General features: G+C 40.1%; 1 protein-coding gene across 5 annotated transcripts; it reads left to right on the forward strand.

Moving 5' to 3' along the window:
- Positions 1 to 6,850: 6,850 nt before the first annotated feature.
- On the forward strand, positions 6,851 to 14,027 carry LOC147303856 (uncharacterized). Of its 5 annotated transcripts, none has more exons than XM_086280772.1 (2): positions 6,851 to 6,934; positions 9,955 to 14,027. In XM_086280772.1, exon 2 carries the CDS (start codon positions 9,995 to 9,997, stop codon positions 11,399 to 11,401), a length of 1,407 nt encoding a protein of 468 aa, XP_086136898.1. In that variant the 5' UTR covers positions 6,851 to 6,934; positions 9,955 to 9,994; the 3' UTR covers positions 11,402 to 14,027. The 5 variants fall into 5 exon arrangements, with proteins under 5 accessions (XP_086136898.1, XP_086136900.1, XP_086136899.1 ...); XM_086280774.1 differs by having other exon boundaries at positions 6,884 to 6,999; XM_086280773.1 differs by lacking the exon at positions 6,851 to 6,934 and adding an exon at positions 9,613 to 9,661.
- The last annotated feature ends 5,625 nt before the right edge of the window (positions 14,028 to 19,652 follow it).

Here is a 19,652-nt window from a genome sequence, read left to right on the forward strand (position 1 = left end):
TTTGGGCTTGCTGTGGCTTTGATCCTCGCGCTGTGTAAAATCCACAGCCTTGGTCTGAGCTCCCTACGCTGCCTCTTCCACCCCCACACCTTCATTCCCCTCTATCCTGCACACACTCTGACATAGATGCATGCGTGCACGAGGACAAAAGTGCGCACACACCTCAAACACACGCCCCTCCCTCTGAACACATTGACTCTCTTCCAGATGCAGCGAGCACAGCAGCCCAAGTTCAAACGCACACGAAGTTAGACACCCACGTAGAGACACACTGCATCATGTGAACGTAGAGTTGGGGTTTTTTTGGGGGGGAGGGGGGTTGTTGTTTGTTTTTTGTTGTTGTTTTTTTTCCCTTTTCAGGCGAGACGGGACGTCAGGCCTGGAAAGAAATGAAAGGGGGGGTTGGAAAGCGAGGAAGCAAGGGTGCAGAGATGAGGAGGGAAGGATGAAAATGAGGGGTAGGGCTGAGATGAAGCAGGGGGAGGCGGGGACAGAGTGATAGAGGGTGTTCAAGCAGGAGAAGAGCGCGATAGCTGGAGATACTGCATGCTTGCATAAGTGTCTGCCTGTGTGTGTGTGAGAGAGTGAATGTTTGTATGTAGGTGACACAGATTTATGAAGGGGAGGGGGTGGGGGGTCATAGCGCTGTTGGTGGTTACTGGGTGGTGGTGGTGGTGGGAAGTGGGGTTATTGGTACAGCACCAGATAATGGAATCAATGCAATCGTCTGTTTTTTACTGTGGTGTACCTGCCTCATAGTCTGTTCGGACTCTAATCGCCTGGAGAATTAATGATGTGACTTGGCAGAGGGAAACGGGTACAGAGCAGAGCCAGGGACAGCGCCTGAGAGAGGGATAGAGGAAGAGGAGAGACAAAAAAAGAGCAGAGCGAGAGATGGAGGGGTAGCGAGAGGGGAATAGCTTTTCTGTTCGCCGTCGCCGCTGTGTACTGCACTCAGAGGAAAAGGAAGACTGAAGATGAGGCAGGATAGGTTTTATCAAGCGCTGTTCTTTACCGCTGGATTAATTGGCTTTTTTTTTTCTGTAAGAAGCAAGAATGGATCAATAACTCATCGTAAGAGTGTGTGCGCTTATACCTGTTCTGTGTACATGCACTTGTTGTATGCGTGTTCACAGGGAATGAGTGTGTTCATGTAGGGACCACCAGGCAAACAAATGGTGAGTTCGAAATGACTCAAGCGGGCCGTCTAACAAATCGAGCGATTTGACTGACCACATCCACCCGCCATATTCCTTCATTATGTCCACCTTCATGTTCATTCTGTTATAGGGTCTTTTTTTTTTCTTTTTTCCTCGAATATTTCACTTCATTTCCCCTCCAGCCTCTGGTTCACATCCTCCGCTCTTTGTCTGTCATGCGATGTTTGAGAGCAGCAGAGAAGCTCATAAAACTGGGGCAGAGGAAAATATCTCCAAGCACAGAGACAAAGAGGAAATGGGGAGAGGCAGTGTAAACTCTCACACAGACTGCAAAAAGGCTTTATATTGTGAGCACCTCACTGTCGCATGTTTGTCTGCATGCGTGCACCTGTCCACAGGCTGGTTTTTGGTATATTAAGGACATGCTCTGGATTTTTGGAAGGTGACAGCTTAGTCATCTGGACACAACATGCGTGTGATGCAAATGGAGCTTCTCAGCTGTGCATGAGTTGTTTGAACTCTGCCCGATTCTTTCTGCCGTGTCAGGCTTGTGTGACTTTTTGTCTGGCTAAGAGTAAATCAGTGCTACTCCCTCAAGGCTGAACATCTTTGTCATGGGGGAGTGATTGCATAATCCTGTGAGATCACGAGGCCTGTAGGAAATGTAAGACGACAGTGTCTGCGGTTGCAGGCACAGCTGTCCGTGGATGTTACATATATGTGCACAAAGATTCGTTGCGTGTGTGAAATGCACGACCGCTCTAGAGTTTAACTCGTCCGTATAAGGCCTGACTTGTACGATAAATTTGCGGGTTTTTCTTTGCGTACTTGTCTACTAATGCTGTCTGCCAGCAGGGGGCGTTTTTATATCAACGACTTGCTGCACAGACCTGCACTGAATAGCAGGCGCTGGCTACATCAGGAGGAAAAGCAGCCAGACGGGGCCCTGAAAACAAAATGTAGACGTGTAACATTCCGATAACGGATGTTTATATGCGGACTCGTGTCCTAATCAAATCCGTCTCTCTTCACAGGATTTGATCCAGTTCTGTCGGACGAGACGATCGGACTGCATCGGAATCGGTAACCAACAATGGTAACGTCTCATGTGACGCATCAATTGTCATTTTAAAGTATTTTTTTTCTTTCCCCGTAATGTAAGATGGCATGTATCTAACATAATTGCATAATAGTGGCGTAAACATGACATGCTTATGAATTAACCACAAAAAGATGGCACACGTCACTGCAGTCCATTACATAGAATTGACGGACACCTGACTGCGAGCAGCTCTCGGTGTGCTTCGTTGTCCCTGAGACCCTTAACCTGTGATGATATGAAAGGTCACAGGTGAGGTCCTTGGGAACAAAGCTGCATGCATTTGCTTCTGGATGCCAAAAACAATGTTCTTTAATAAAGACCAGCAAAAGTAAAAGCTCCAGAGTGTGCAGAATGATCTCCAGAGAGTTTCCTAACCTTCCCACTCATCCTGGAAAAGCTGAGAAGAGACAGCATGGTTCTCTCCAGGGGGCAGAACCTTTTGGCCGGCTTTGTGCTCTGAGTATCAGCCATCTTTTAATAAAGACAGCCAATGGTCGTGACCCCGATATGATTCGCACAGGACTTCTTTAACTCCAGAGATGGAAAACTACAACATTGGAACCTTTAGGGAGAGTTTTAAGCTCCTCATGGCAGCTGAAAATTTGTGCGAGTTCCCTTTTAACACATTCCTGAAAACGATAGGGAATTATTCATGTTTCTTTTCTACACTTTAAGACTAAATTAGCTCTTTAGGTTAACAGAAAACTGGCAAATTTTAAGTTAGATGTTGGTACATCCAGTATTTTTATGGATGTGATGTGTTATTGTATTTAAATGCCTTGTGAATCCAATAAATATAAGAGCACTTGAAAGCATTTCAAACTAATAAGCTGTGTTCCTTTATCTTGTGGGATACTTTTTCAACATTTCATACCTGTGTAAGAAAGATCGACATGTGACTCAAGGCTTCTGCAGATAATGCAAGTAAAACTTTCCAGGTGACTAAAAATGAAAGCGATGCAGCCTTCTTTCAGCCTCTGACGCTCAGCCAGGGTGGCTCTGTGTTCCCTGGCTCGCAGCCCTCCATGTGTTTGTGCATCCCAGGACAGTTGACATTGATTGTGCAGGAGACAGACTGAGACACATTAGTACGCAGCTCGCTCCTGCTGCTGAAAAACGCATTAACTGGCTGCATTGGGAGCCCTGTCTGGTAACCATGGCAAAGCACACAGGCGGGGAGGAGGAGGAGGGCTGAGACGGGGCAGTGGGTTCACCGTGCAGCCTCCCAGGGGTTGTCTTTCTCAAACGCGCCTTTCCTTTCCTCGGGCCACGTCTGTCATTTTCTCTCAGCCTCTCTCCCTCTTTTGAACTGACAGCTCCCCTCCTCACACATAAACATATTTGCATATTTCTTTTTCTCCTCACATTCTTCTGATTGATGGTGACCTCACCGATCTGCCCTTACTTCATACTCCACCCCCTTATCCAACTTCCCAGCACAACATAATCTGCCTCCAATTTACTTTTTTTCCCCACCAAATGCCTTTTTCTTTGTCTATGTGGTTCCTGCTCGTAGAACAATTACCCCCCCCCCCCTTCCTCTCATTTTCGACCAAAGTAGCTGATCATTGTCCATGTAGCAGGTAACTTTTCTGTTCTGCTTCAGCTCTAACACTTCTTCCTGCATGGGATCAAAGTTTATCTAAAGTGAGTCACACCCTCCTCAAATCACAGTTCAGCCTTTCTTTTGTGGGCCTTGATTCTTTTTGTGGAAACTTCTGTAAGTACATAAAGAGTCCACTTTGTTACTTCTGAATAAAACTTTGTACATTTAAGAGGAGTCTTTTCTTTATTTCATACACGCGTGAGCGCTTCTATAAGAGCAGCGGTTTTATTGTTCTGGAGCATGCAGGTGAGTGTTAACATGCCCTATTCTTTCCAGGAGTGGGCATCTTAGCAAATTTACCTCGAGGTTAGACAGCAAAGCTTTGAAATGTAGCGTGCTGGGGTTTCTGTGTGAAGTGTTTGTTTTATATTTTTTCTTTTGAAGACTACAGGCCACTGCATGTTAAAGTTCATAACAGCTCGCTTGCAAAAGGACCGACTTGTTTGGAAATGCTTCAAGAGACTTCTCTCTAAAAAGAACATGGCAGCATGGCTTGAACAAACCACCCGACCTCTGGAGCAATGTCCTTTGGCCAGATGAGACCAAAGTAGAGATGTTTGTCCATGAAGAACAGAGAGAACCATACGTGGCATATCAACTCACCACCTCATACCAGCTGTCAAGCACAGTGGTGGAGGGGTCGTGATTTTAGCTTGTTTTGCAGCAACAGGACATGTGCACGTTGCAGTCACTGAGTCGGCCATGCACTCAGATGGCTTCACATCGTCTATAAACAGCTAAAAGATGACTGAAATTGGTTCATTTAATATGATAATGTTCCCAAGAACTGGAGCAAATCTACAGAATGCCTAAAAAAGAAAATCAAGGTGTTGCAATCCAAAGTAAAGTAATGCAAAGAGTAAAAAATAAAATGTGAGACTAACTCTTTTAGCTGAAGAAGCTTGTAAAGCTACAGAGTCCTGGTTTAAAAAAAAAAAACTTGGTACAAGAAATTAAAAATTTTGTGCAAACTAAAAACATTTAGATATCATTGTGTTGTTGAATAAAGTGTCAAACGTTAAGCTCCAGTGAAAAGGTGTTTTATTATAGGGATCTTGTTTTGAGGCACAAAAAATAAAGGACTTTGTTCTAAACCTCTTACTCGAGTTGCTGGATGCAGAGATTTTGCTACATTGATTAAATGCATTGCACATGCTTAATGCTTGGCACGATGAATAATAGTAAGTGACTTGTCTTACACTATAATATGTGAAAGCATTTTAGTCCTTCTTTAACATGTTTTATGCCTGTGTGCACCATTACCAGCTAACATTTTCTAAAATCTGCAAATGAGCCTCTGGAGGGCAGAGCTGAGTTAGTCACTCTTCACCTTCATCTGGTGAAGTACTCTTATACTTTAATTAAAACTGAGACAACACACTCGTACCCATCATTTACTAATGAAGATAATGAAAACAGCACTTGTGAATATTTATGAAATGTATAGAACTAAAATATGAAAAGCAAAACTAGGCTTTAAATAAAGTAGCCCTTCTTTATACTTTAGTCACGGGGAAAAAACAACTTGGTTAACTGGTACGAAAAAATAAAAAAAAACATAGACTTCGAAAGGGTGAAAAATAGGGTTTAGACAACTGACAAGACGAAAGTTTTATTTTTATGGAAATACTTTCTGAATCTTCCCACCTATGCTAAACTAACAGTGAAACTAAAACTTCAACAATAGGGATGAGATAGCGTATTGAATATTTATGTGGTGATGCATTAAAAAATAATTGTGTGTAATGTAAAAAGCAATACTTCTGGAAATATGAAATATGGTGGTTAAATAATTGTAGAAGTTATATATAAAATGTATTTAAGTACAACATGAATCTGTGTGTTAGGCATATTTATTTATAGCATATATTATATTTTAGATTGTATAATTAAAACCGAGATAAAATATGGGTTAGGAATTCATAAGCATTTGTTTTCGCCGCCTCCTTTTCAAACAGCAAATGTCAACATTTTTATTTCTTCCACGTGAAAATGATGACTTTGATTTCACGTTTAAGGTATGAACACTTGTTTTTTGTTTGAGATAAAGACTTGATTGATTGAGCACTGTCAGAGTTGGCTCGTCTTTGGCACCACAAATGTAAACCTGGGGATGCTTCCTGCAGCATCAGTTATGACACTCTCACCTCCTGTGTCACTTCACACTATATTTTCCAATGTGCCAAACTGAAATATGACTCTAACAAAAGAGACAAAACCTCCTGAGAATCACCTTCTGCCAGCTTCACCCGGTTATAGGTAGTTTCTCAATATTTCCACTGTTTCACTTTCTTTTCTTCATGTTAGTTTCCATCATATTTGGCCAGAATCTTCACAGCTTATCCCTTTGTGGTGATTTTCATATTTCCACAGATAAACCTGCACTAGACATTGATAAAGGGCTTCCCTTATGCAAGGGGAAAAAACCAAAAGCCAGGCAGAGCTAAGTCATAATTTCAAGCTAAAAGATTTGACTTAATAGCTTGAAATTTCCAGTTATTTTCTCTGAAGTGTGGGTTAATAACTTGTTAATAAATAACGTAAAAAAAAATCAACTTTTTGAGATAATCAAAAAATTTTGACTTACACATAAAAATATTGTTTTCAGTGGTTAAAAATTCCCTGCTGCTATCTTTACATCAATTTTAAATTTTGGCAAGCATACAATAAAAATTCTTTATTTTTACTGTCTATGTACTTCATCCATATATAAGGTAAAATTAAAATAAAACATATCTTTTTTATTGTCTGTGTAATTTATCCATATATGAAATTAAGTGCATGATAAGATACAATATAAACCTTTTATACTGTCTATGGATTTTACTCAATTATTAATGTTAAATAAAAGACAGACTTTAAGATAATGTATATCTTGCAGTAACACCAAAATCAAATCAAAAAGTGGGATCCTGGTCCCCCTAGGGCCCTAGGAATTGCTGGGGCGGAACTGAAATTCTCCGCTGTAGTTTCCTCCGGAGCCGCGTGGATGTCACGTACGGCCGGAAGCGGTCGCAAATTTGAACAGCCATCACAGCAACAATAAACGCGCACTTTCACTTTACGGTATGTCTGCTGAATCAATATTTTATGAAAAATTAAACTAAAATCATACAGGATATTTATGTAAGGTGAGTTACGCAGCCCGTTGACGGCATTGTTTTGTGCGCTTCACAGCGTTAGCTACTCTTTTCAGCACCGTCGATTTTGAAACAGGCTATTACCTGAAAAACAGTCTGCTCCACAGTCATAGCTTCTGCTAAAGGCCCTTAAATGCAATTAAATGTATTGCCCTGTAGTTATTGCTGAGAATGCACGGGGTCTGTGTGATTTTTTTCGATAAGTTGCACAAGTTTTAATCTGTAAAAATTGCACCATTAAAGCACAAAATAACAGATTTTTGCATGCAGGGATATTAATTGTGCACGTCATTAGTGGGACACCTCAACACCAGCAGACCACGGCTACACTTTCCCGCCGTTGCAAGGTTGTAACCCAGAAAATAGACGTAGCCGTGCAGACCCCATCTCCTAAATAAGACGCTGAGCATGGCATCCTATTTTCCCCGTCAGTCCACCTTAAAAGTGCTAAATCGCCTGCAGAGGGACTCGTTTAGTCATTTTAAATTGATGCACGAGTTAAGTGAATCTATTCAAATTCACTGTAATGATTACTTTAGTTGGGTTTTTTCGTTATTAAAAATATAAATCATTTTAAATAATTTTTCTGTATTTTTAAGTTATTAAGTTTTTATGGTCTAAGCTGGATTTTTCAGGGGTTGCAAATAGACAAGCCTTTTTAAAATCTAACATTTTAGTTAATCCTAGTTTATGCTACTTCCTGTGTTTTTGTTTGATCGTTGATAATAAAACATTTATCACAGTCCTGGAGATTTTCCTTGGTTGGAAGCCCCAAACCTCTTTGGTGCGCACTTTTTTTTCTTTTTCACTTTCTGTTTCTTCTTTATTTGGATCTTTGTCTTGTGGGCCGAATGTGTAAACCACTACGCTGTTTTTATTCTAAGCCCAGTAGAAGATATGGCAGGAGATGTTAGAGGCCACCTTTGTTCAGAATTTTTCTTGTTATCACAAGCTGGTTTAACTCACATTTATTGATAGGCTGCTTATTTGTATTTCTATTAATTTGTTGGAGTTCTGAGGACTTTCAGCCTGTGGTCTCGTGGTGGTTGTTATTTAAGACTCAGACTAAAAGGAATGTCATTCTCTGCTCATATTATTCAAATCCATGTCCATCAACTATGCAGTCATATAGTTATTACATAATGTTACATATAATTAAGTAATTACATGGTTATATATTATTCGTGTTTTTGAGTTAGTACATGGTAAATGCGAGAGGACCCAAAATGGAGCCTTGGGGAACTCCAAGAAAGTTTTGTAGACTTAAACATGTCATTTCTGATCAGCATGTGTAGTAATACATAGGGTGGCTGTAGCTCAGGTAGCAGAGCAGGTCAGCCACTAATCAGAAGGTCGGTGGTTCTCAATATCAGCTGGAAGAGGATGCCGTTAAGACAGCCCTATTATTTTTTCCCGTTGACTGCTTCTTTTAGTTTCAACCAACACAATTAGCAAACTTACTCATGGGCAAATACATCAATAAATCGTTCCTGTAAAAACGACCATTGAAAGGCTCAGCCTATTGTCCATGGTTGATAAATACGTCCAATCTTAATACATTGCAGGTGTAGAGCATTAAGATCCAATAAAAACACAACTGTGACTCTGACAACCTCACATCACTTAGACTGCTCTCATTAAAATGGGAAAAGTCCTGACTGAAAGGCATCGGAACTGCTGTTTTACAGGGATAAGGACTTTGATGGTTAGCTGAGGCAAATAGAATCGGCCAGTTTTGCCCTGTAAATGTGTTAAATCTGTATAAATGTGCAAATCTGGGTGGTCTCTAAGATCTCTGTAATTTGATGATTATGATGATTAAAGAGGACCTCAACAGTCTTCAGTATTAACCTATCACAGTATGTAAAGTTTTGATGAAAACATGTCCCCCTGACTCAACATGAAAATGACTGAATACTGCCCTCTATAGGTGTTATGCCCCTTTTAAGGTGGACTTGAAAATCCCCATAAGAAGCCAGTGTCAGAGCAGTGTGAGTTAAATAACAAAAATTAAGCAAACTACATTATTAGCTTCGTAATGATATTATGAAAATATAATCAATGTTCATATATGCTGTCTTACAATGCAGACCAAATTTCTTTGTGTAATCATAAGTTATATGAGTATAATCACGCTTTTCGGTGATGATGGGAAATGTTTTGAAGCTACGATGTAAATTTAAAAAAAATAATAAAAGGCCCAGTACTTATTAAACGTAAGTAATGTGCAGTTTTATGAACAGAGTCAGCATTTTTATTGCTTTTGTCACATGTGTCAGTACAAGAAGTAATCGTAAAAGTAGCCAGTAACTCATAATAGCTGAATTTCAGCTTGAGAGGTTATCAGCCATTGACAAGAAAGGCATTTATTTACATTTATATCTATAACTGCATTTTAAGAGCTTAAGGTAGGCCCACTTGTCAGGGACACAAATTTTTAATATTAATTTCATCTATACATCAATTTTATCTGCTGCTTATCCAGTTCAGAATAATGGGGGTGGAGCCTATATGCAGGCTTCACAGTGGACACAGGGTTGTCATAGCGATAGGCATAACCATTAACACCTATTGTCAATTTAGCATCACTAACTGACAAACAAACATGTCCTTGGACTGTGGGAGTAAGCTGGAGTACTTGGAGAGAACCCGTGTAGGTACAGGGAGAACAGGCAAACTCCACACAGAAAGGCCTCAGCTGACTTAAGTCACTCCACCTCTGAGACATTTACTATGGATTTATCCCTCCAAAAAATTGATTTGAAAAATTAAAAGATTAAATAGTGGTAGGGGTTATCATCTTCCATACACAATCTGTGGTCTGTCTGGACTCCACGTACCTACACGTAGTTATTATGTTATTACGTCCAGTTATGTAATGAATCATAATGAGTAAAATGAAAACAATATTAAATAATAACTGTAATTTCTTTGTTAAATATGCAGGTGCACACCAACAGAAGTAGTCCACGCTGAAGCCGGCAGTATGGAAGAAGAAATTAAAGAACAAGGAGATCCTGTGAGCAATGAAAGGCAGGCCAGTGTAGGCAATCCAGTGAAGAGGGGAAGAGGGAGGCCGCAAGGCTCCAAGAAGCTGAACGTTTCCAACAGCGAGTCCACACAACCACAGAGGGGAAGAGGGCGTCCGAAGCTCTCTGGCACAAAACAGACAGAGCAGCGGGGCTCAGGAGATGACCATGTTGACAGTTTGGTCCAAATTCACAGGGGTCGAGGCCGGCCCAAAGGGTCCAAGAGTCAGGCCAGCGATGAAGACAGGACAGAGCATTCTCCTAAGAAAAGAGGCAGGCCACGAAAGTCTGTAACAGATGAGGAGGCTCCTGCTGAGGACTTACCGAACGGTGGCTCAGATACGCAAAAAAGGGGACGTCCAAAAGGATCGGTAAAGCGCAAGTCAGAGAGTTTAACAAGTGGGGAAGATGATGAAGGCAGCTCTGTAACGCCCAGGAAAAGAGGTCGACCGAAGGGCTCGCTTAATAAGAAATCAAGGCTGGAGAGCGAGCTTGGCATTGTGGGGATCTTAGATCTAAATGAGAGCCTAAATTCGGACAGAAGAGGACGACTCAGGAAAGCGGTGGTGAATAACACCTCGGCAGATATGTCGAATGGCATCTCAAATACGCCTCAGAGAGGAAGGGGAAGGCCAAGAAAAAGTATTGAACAAAATAAACTGGGCACAGATGGCTCCCAGCCTGTAAAGAGGGGGCGAGGCCGGCCTAAAGGGTCTTTAAACAAGAAACCCCCAGCATATAGGGTCCATGGTAAAGTGGGCCGGCCTCGGAAAGTACACATCCTGCCTGTGAGTGGAAGAAAACGTGGTCAACCGCGACAAAAGCCACCAAACAAAAGGGGGAGGCCGAGGAAGTACCCCCTGCCATCGCCTGAGGAGAAGAAAAAGCCAAAAGTGTGGAAGCCGCTGGGAAGACCGAGGAAATACCCTCGTGTGGATCCTCCAGAGGGATCTCTGCCCCCCCCTCGCAGAGCCCGTGGTCGGCCTCGCAAGTCAGAATCTAAGAAAGGCGCTCATTTACGCAAGAGTCTGCCTGCCGCTCCATTCACACCGCAAGACCCCATCGATGAACCTGCGAGAAAAAGGGGCCGTCCTCCAAGTACTGCAAAAAGCCAAGGCGAGGTCCCGCGGAAAAGGGGTCGCCCTAAAGGTTCGGTCAACAAAAATAAATCGAGAAGCGAAACCTTCCCCAACCACTCGAAAGCGTTGAGCGGTTCGCCTGCGGTTAGGATGGAAAGTGAAGCGGAGCTGGCAGAGGAGGAGATGGAGCACAACACGGAGACGCCGGCCATCGAGCACGCAAGCGATGAAGAAGCAACTCTGATTGATCAGGATGTAAACTTCGATGTTAGCAGCCAGGCTTGATGAGCGATCCTGGTGTGACCAAAAAGAAATGTTGCTGTAGTAATTGCTGTTTAAAACATAGGATCCATTCATATAGACAGAAACATGTTTTTAACATTTTGCCATCAGCTAGGCTAGATATCCAGCAGCTCCTCTGTTTTTCTGACTAACGTGTCCATCTTGTTTTTATCGTGCTACTTTTTTTTTTCTTCAATACCTTTATTTCCGTCATCCAAGTAAACAAAAGTACTAATAATCTTTTACTAAAGCCGACATGTGGAAGTGATTTTTATAGACCGATTGTTCCAGTTTACATTCAGCTTTCAGATGTAGTGTTTGTTTTGTTGTTACTGGGGAATAACCTAGAGGCAGGATGAAAGTCCAAATAAATGTTAGGACGATGAAAGGGAGGAGAAGAAGAACTATAAACAGCTTTTGTACGACAATGCAGTCTCTCATTAAGCCTTTCATCCTAAAGAAAAGAAATGTTTTTAAGGGATTTGTTTTCCATATTTATGCCATAAACTGACACAAAAATGCAGAGCTAAGCGTGCTCGCTCACACCTCTTACACTGATACTGCTCTGCTGTCCAAGTCCCACAAATGACTGACCAAGTGTGATTGTAAGACGGGCAAATTTTAGTTTGTTTCCCCAAACCTCATTTAACTGGATAAATGTATGCAGTAAGATCAATATAAATCTGATAACAGTGAGCTATTTGCCAAACATTTTAAACTTATTTATATACATATTTTCCCCCCTATTGTGTGCTTGAAGTTGCTGTGACGGATATTTTTGTAAAAAGCAGTTTGAAGATGTGAAAACAGAAATGTTTATAGGTGAAAAATCACCTGAATCTGCAGCCGTACTCGACTTATAAAGTCTTGTGTTTAACCAATGTTGTTGACTTTGGCCCAGTCTCACTGCCTGCACCAACGTTACCAACTAACTTAATGCAAAGATGGGTGACAAATTAAAGACGAGACCCACACAAAGGGTGATGGGACCAGTAGACTCAAAACCAGTAGGTCCTGGGTTTGAGTCCATCATCTGGCTGGGTTTACATGTTCTCCCAGAGTACTCGTGTTTCTTCCCACAGTCCAAGCTGAGTCTTTTGTCCACATACAAAAGGCGTGTCAGCTCCCTGAAAACAGGTTTTAAAAAACCTTCCGGGTAAATTTTCATGACTTCATGTGGAAAACTTTTTTTTTCTTGCAAATTCAAAGGTGTTGCACCCTTATCACCTGTTTTTTTTATTTTTTGTTTTTTTTTTGTGCTCCATGTTATTATTTGCTCAGGATGGTTATTAGCCAACATTTCCATACGTTTGTGGTTGTATTTCCACCTGTGGGGATGTTGTTAGCAGATTATACAACAATCTTTTAAAGGGTCTGCACTTAATTTCTGCTCAAGGTCAGCGTGTCATTTCACGCTCATCTGTGAGCTACTGTGTCATGATGTTTTTAAACGATGCTCGTGTGGATGGGATTTAAAACAAAAAAACGGAAAGTTCCTGGTTTAAAAAAGTATCCGAGTACCTCTGGACATAGCAATAGCGCACATCTGTGAAAACACTTGTTTCTGCACTTTATTTAGGTTTTTTTCCTTTAATTTGTCACCCAGTCACTTGTAGCAGCTAACAGGTAAAAGAAAGCATGTCATGGGTTTATATTTGCAAGGTGGTTCTAAATCCAGCTCAGAATGTGCTTGATGATTAAAAGTTATTTGGTAATGAGTTTAAATTAAAATGATCTTTTTTACTTTTTTGTCCTTTTTTTGGTCAAACCTATGAGCTGTAGCAGGTTTCAGCCACACTGTCTTGTACTCTATATGAAATTATTCAAACAGAAATGCTTAATAAAGCAGAAACTATTTGGTAAGATTGAATTATTAGCCATTTGTCTCATTGCAACAAAGCAAATGTTGATGTTGTTTTAAAGATTTCTTTATTTTCTTGTTATTTATTTTAAGTTTTATTAAACCAAGAAAACCTTACTGAAAAGTTCTCAAACATGGCCCTGTGTATCCGAGAGGAGAGTTTACAGCCTCTGGAGGTTACGAACGTTTGAAATGATGTCATGATTTGTCCTCTACGCAGGTCCACGGTCGACGGTAGCTTCATCTTTCTTTTGCCTTAATCGCTAAAGCTTTGAATGTACCATCCCGTGCATTCCTCCTCTACATGTACCATTTTAAGCCTTTTTTACTTTCCTCTTGTTGCAGATATCATTTCACTAATTTTTCAAAATGTTAGTGTAGCTGTGAAGCCTTTCGTTTGTTTGTTTAATCTTTGTAACTGTTGTGAGATCAAAATCCAGCTGTTGGGTTGGTTTCACGAACACTGCCTGACTTATTTTGGACGACCTTGTATAAAGCTGTGTGACATGTACGCCGTTCATACTGATTCTGTTTGGGTCAAATAAGAATTTAAGTTTCTAAATGCTGGATTGTGCTTTTCGTGAACGAAGGAGGTTAAAAAAAAAAGGAAAAAAGACACATCCCAGTAATATTTGACCTGCCTTTGTGAAGTCGAATCATTTCAAGTGGAAATTTGCATTTTGTGTGTGTGTGTGTTTTAAACAAGAAGCCAATAATTTGTGAGATTATGGTCGAGTTTAAAATAAAAATGTTGATCTTGCCATTTTATTTCCCAAAGCGTGGTGTGATGTTTTGGTCTGTTTTCTGTCCATCAGCATTATTTTATTTATTTATTTATTTTGGGGCTGTTCATCGCCTTCAGACAGTTTACGTGAATAAAGGAAGATTCATCAGTTATCTGTTCATTACAAAATGCTGCTGCTCCACTCTCACCAGTCCTGTTTATGACTGCACTGGTGCACTATGCACCCGAGTCATGCCGGAGCAAAGGTAGTATGTGTAGTGACAGATGAGTCATTCCAAACTATGGAAGCAATACCAGCAGACATTAGAATATTCAGCTTGGCACAAAGCAATGGGCGCTACATTTAAAGGGACAGTTTACTAAGAAAAAATATCAGCGAGCTTATTTTGATCTGTTTGTTGTAGCAATTAGTTTCCCCCTACCGAACTACACCTGCAAACTATATACACGGGATGTAAAAATTAATGGTCTTCCCCCTTGCTGAGCTCTTTTGTTAGCCAGCTGTCAGCAGATGTAGACAGAAAGAAAATAGTTCCTGCGTGAAACTGACAACAACAAGGCTTTGAATGTTTTGGGGGAAGGAACGCTTCCTGGATGCAAATTGTTTTGCTTCATCTCTGAAAGGGAAGATCTCCATGGCGCTTTTATTATTTTTGTGTTTGACCTTAAAAATCACAACTTTTAAACAAGTTGGGAAGCTGTGTAAATGTAAATACAAACAGAATGGTTTGGTAATCTCATAAACTCATATTTTGTTCACCAGAAAACAAGAAATGTTTAAACTAAGAAAATTTACCTTTTTAAGAAAACATGAGGTAGTTTTGAGGTAATCTCAAAAAATTGGCCCACGGCTTTTTTTTTTTTTTTTTACCACTTTGTAGCATCCTCTCTTCTTTTAACTACAGTCTGTAAAAACCTGGGAACTGACTGATTGGTGTAGGAGTCTAGAAACTCGACTGTCCTGGGTCTTCTTTGTTGTATTTCTTATTTCATGGTGTGTCAAATGTTTCCAGTTGGTGAAGGTGAAAGGTCTGGACTGCAGGCTTCTACTATAAAGCTATGCTGTTAAAATAGATGCAGTATGAGGTTTATACAATCAGAAATGCAGCTTTTGAACTAAACACTGATTCATGTTTTCTGAAAAGGAATCCAAAATTTCGACTCTCCCGACCACAGAACAGACCAGTTTGCCTCAGTCTAGTTTAAATTATCTTTGGCTCACAGAAGACGACAGCATTTCTGGATCATGTTCATATTTGGCTTCTTCTTTGCACGATGGAGCTATAACCTGCATTTGTAGATGGTGAGGAGAACTGAGTTCACAGACATGCCTGCTTTTTAATGCAATACCGCCCAACGGCCTGAATATTATAGACATCCTAAGCTGATTTTCAGCCTTGTGCACACAGAGACTTTTTGTGCTATTATGTCTTTACAGTTTTACACTGGGGGACATTATTCTAACTTGTAGGTGCAGTTTAGTGCAGACTGGTGAAACTCTGCCCATCTATACTTCTGAGAAACTGCCTCTCTCAGATGCTCTGCGTATACCCGGTGTTACTGACAACTGGGTATAGTTTAGTTAATGTTAGTCTTACTTTTTTAGCCTTTCGTTGCCCTGTCCAAACTTTTTTGAGATGTGCTGCTGGCATCAATTCAAAAAAAACCCCAAAAAAACCTTTTCTATGTTCAATTGTGAATGTTAACAGAAAGCCCACAATATTTATCACATTTAAATCAAAATTACAAAAGCAACACACGACAGGATCGATCACAAATAACAGGAATGCCTCTCTAGAAAGAGGTTTGTTTCTTTTAAAAAATAATAGTAAATAGTTAATTGTGTGTTCTGCTATTTTGCAAACACCTTTTTGTTCTCCCAGCGGAAAATCTTCCCATAGAAACTTTAGCTTATAAAGTGATTGCACTGGAATTATGACCTCATTGTGTTTTGGGGTGTCTGGTTGAAGATGACTGCACAGGAGTGGAGAACCTCAGAAAACTGATTAATGGTGGTTCAAGAAGAGTCTGCCTCAGTACACCATCACTCACAATGATACTCCAGTTTCTACTAGTTATTTATTTATGATTGTATGAATGAGTGGATGAGTCCAAACCTTTGACTTTCATAAGAGTAATCCTTTGTCTGTCATCTCTCCGTACACACAGACAAACAGGTGACACGACAAAGGCGTGTTAACCAAAGGGAAGCTTTTATGTTTATAAATTACAGACCCAGACAGACTCCTACACCTGGTCCAGGTTTTAAAAATTCCTACTTTAGGAGAATCACTGGTGGAATTTTCCACTCTCACCCGAGGTGGGAGATTCCTGTTGGTGAAAGGACAACCAAAAGAGCCATTGTTTAAGCTGAAAGGTGCTTGAGGTTTTTTTTTGTTTTTTTTTAAGGTAAACTTAAAAAAACAAAAGTGCCTTGGAATTCTTTGATCGTACAACAAGGATTTTTGGATTAAGCAGGTAGCTATCCATATATATAGTTGTGTAGATCCATTAAATTCAAGAAAAGGCATATTTCCACAGTCGATATCTCAAAAAATGGACCATCTGAAGGTAAAAAAAAAAAGAACTACAGGTGAAAAATATGTGAGCATTATTTATGCCTTTTTTACTGCCATTTTAAGAATAAAATCTTAGCTTAGAGAACAGATTTATTTGTGACATACAGCCTTTTTAACAGAAAGTACAGCGTTTAAAAATAATTGTTTTTCGTTTCCATCTGTGTGCCATTGCAACATTAGTTTACACACACACACACACACACACAGAAATGCTGTTAAGATAGCAGTGGAGTCTGTTAATATGAGGAGCAAAGGGATGAGCGTGCATTTGGATACAGTAATAATGAACAGGTGGGGCTATTATGAAAAAACAGCTGTGATTTTAAACTAGAAAATGCAAAACAACCTGATGACTTCATGGCTGTGGGATGAGGTAATTCACTGCAAGACTCACGAATAGAAACCAGGCTGTAGTTCACAAAAACACCCAAACAGAAGATTTTTGGGACAATCTTCCATAGTGTAAAGCATCACAGATGTCCTAAACCTTTGACCAAAGCAACCAAAAAACCGTTCAGACTGAAGAAGTTGGATACATTTCTGAAACATTAGCTAGAGGCTGATTTATCAGGACTACAACTTTATTGAGATATGCACCATGAACACGATGAGGATGAGAAAGGGGGGGGGGGGGGGGAATGGCTGTGTTAAGGGTGTGTAGCAGGACGGGTACTTTTTTGTTTCTGAGCAAATATCTCCATACTGTCAGCTGGAAGCAACATCAGACTGCAGCACATGAAAAATTGACTCAGTGAGTATTATGCAGTCATAATTATTATGCATAATAATGCATAATTATTCAGTTCAATTATGCATATATTATGCATAATTGAAGCTGCTGGAACAGTGAGGTGCTGATGAGAGAGAGTAGAAAGCAGAGGAGAGCTAGTGAATAAGGAAGTGCAGCGGATTACTATGGAGAAGGAGAGGGCAGCTATGAAGAGGAAGGAGAGTGGAACAGCGCTCGGTTGAGATGACATACCTGTAGAGATGTCTAGGAGAGAGGGCAGTGGAATTTTTAACTAGTCTGTTTAATAGTCTTGGAGAGTGAGAGGATGCATGAAAACCCATGCCATGAAGAGATGAGAAAGAGTTAAGAAAAGTGGTGATGATCAATGAGGAGCACTATGACTTAATGCTGAGAAAGAGCGTTGAGTGTGTTGGTATTTGAGGACTGTGGAGAAAGCTTATATTAGGATGCCAAGACAGGAACTGTGGTACTGCACGAGGAAGGTGGGAGAGAGCCCGGAGAGATGGAGGTATGAAGTTAGTAGAAGCAAGATAGAATATGTGTGTGTGCATGAAAAAGCGACAGATGGAAAGCTGAAGCTGCGAGGAGCAGAAGTAGTGAAGGTGGATCAGTTTAAATTAGTGATGGGTCGTTCGCGAACGAAATGGCTCTTAGAGCCGGTTCTTTGACGTGAACGACGCGAGCCGGTGTTGTGCCAAAAAGTGATTGTCTGCCAAAAACTGATTTCCGGTATTTGCCAAAAAGCGATTGCTCATATTTAAAGTGCTATAAGTAACTTGTTGGGCTATAATATGTTAAACATATGTCAAATGCATCCCTTATGGATGACATAAAGTCATCTTGAGCCACAAACAACATTCGTGTAGCAAGATACAAGCCGCAATCAGTTTTTGGCAGCGACTTTTATATAACCTTTATTTATGCAGTAAAAAAAATCTCATTAACATTAAAAATGTATTTTGTAAGAGTAAGTTGGCCAAGAGCACAGCAGAAATGGCAGCAAATATTACAATAGTTCTGTAAAAATATTTTAAGTGGGGATAAAGGACCGGATTGGTTATAATGTAAGTACAAGTTGTAAAGATACTTAAAAAACAGATAATGTTTTAATTCTTTATGTAACCCCTTTGTATCCCCTGTTCACCGAAGTCTATTTACGAACATACGTAAAGATATTACACATAAAAAATACACAGAAACACTGGAAATCACTTTATGGCAGACAATCACTTTTTGGCACAACACCGGCTCCTTATCGCGAGCCGTCACGTGGGTTTTTTTTTTTTTTCTTTCTCTCAGCCTCTCTCTCGCACTTTTTTTCCGCTTCACTCTGCACGCGAGCCTTGTGCTTTACGCTGGGCAGAGGGGGGAGGGGCGGTAGTTACACTCAGTAGCACAGGAACAGAGCCAGAGAGAGAGAAAGAGAGGCAGGGACAACAACATTAGAAAGGTATAGTAATCATCCACAACTATTTTCGGTTGCAGATGATAAAGGATTGAGAAAGTTTATTCATGCAGGTCCATATGACAGAGAATATGCATGTTCTTTTAGTTTTCATATTATAATTTATATTTAATTGTGTTGTGGTTTGCAGTGTTTTGTGTTCTTTTCACTTTAAATTTGTGAAAGGAAAAAGCTGAAAATTTAAATAGTTAAAACTTGAAATGTGAATAGTTGATTTTTGTATTATATGATTTATTTATTACATTTTATGTGGAGTGAATAAATAAAAGTATATTTACGGTGGCCCCTAGAGACAAAGCACATACAAACTTCAAATCACGTACGAACTCTGAAGCATGTACAAACTCCAAAACACGTAAAAACACGTACAAACTCCGAAGCACGTAAAAACTCAGAAGCATATAAAAACTCAGAAGCACATAAAAACTCAAAACACGTACAAAAGACAACAGAAGTGCTCCAGGATGCTGGGCGCAGTGTTGAGCCTTTGTTATCTTGTGGCTACACAAGCCAGCAAGTACCAACGACTGGATTTGGTGTGTGGTAATAACAGGTAAATGAACTTTTTTTTAAATTATTTGAATATATATATGAGTGCCTGTGTATAAATATACAAACAATACACACATGCTTTCAATTGTGTAATTTAAGTGATCTAGTAGCTCTGCTTTGGAAGTTCAGTTCATGCTAGAAATGTGTTTTGGAGTTTGTACGAGTTTTGTCTCTAGGGGCCACCGCATATATTTATATATAAACATATATAAATAAAACCACTTGTTTTTACGTTAGTAATTCCTTTTGTGCATAATTTTATATTATTGTTAATAATAAATTAATTAAAGCAACAAAACAA

Source organism: Aulonocara sp. 'chitande type north' Nkhata Bay, linkage group LG22 (assembly GCF_057382095.1).
Source record: "Aulonocara sp. 'chitande type north' Nkhata Bay isolate Kocher_YH1m ecotype deep benthic linkage group LG22, A_spYH_male_GT1.1, whole genome shotgun sequence".
Lineage (NCBI taxonomy): Eukaryota > Metazoa > Chordata > Actinopteri > Cichliformes > Cichlidae > Aulonocara > Aulonocara sp. 'chitande type north' Nkhata Bay.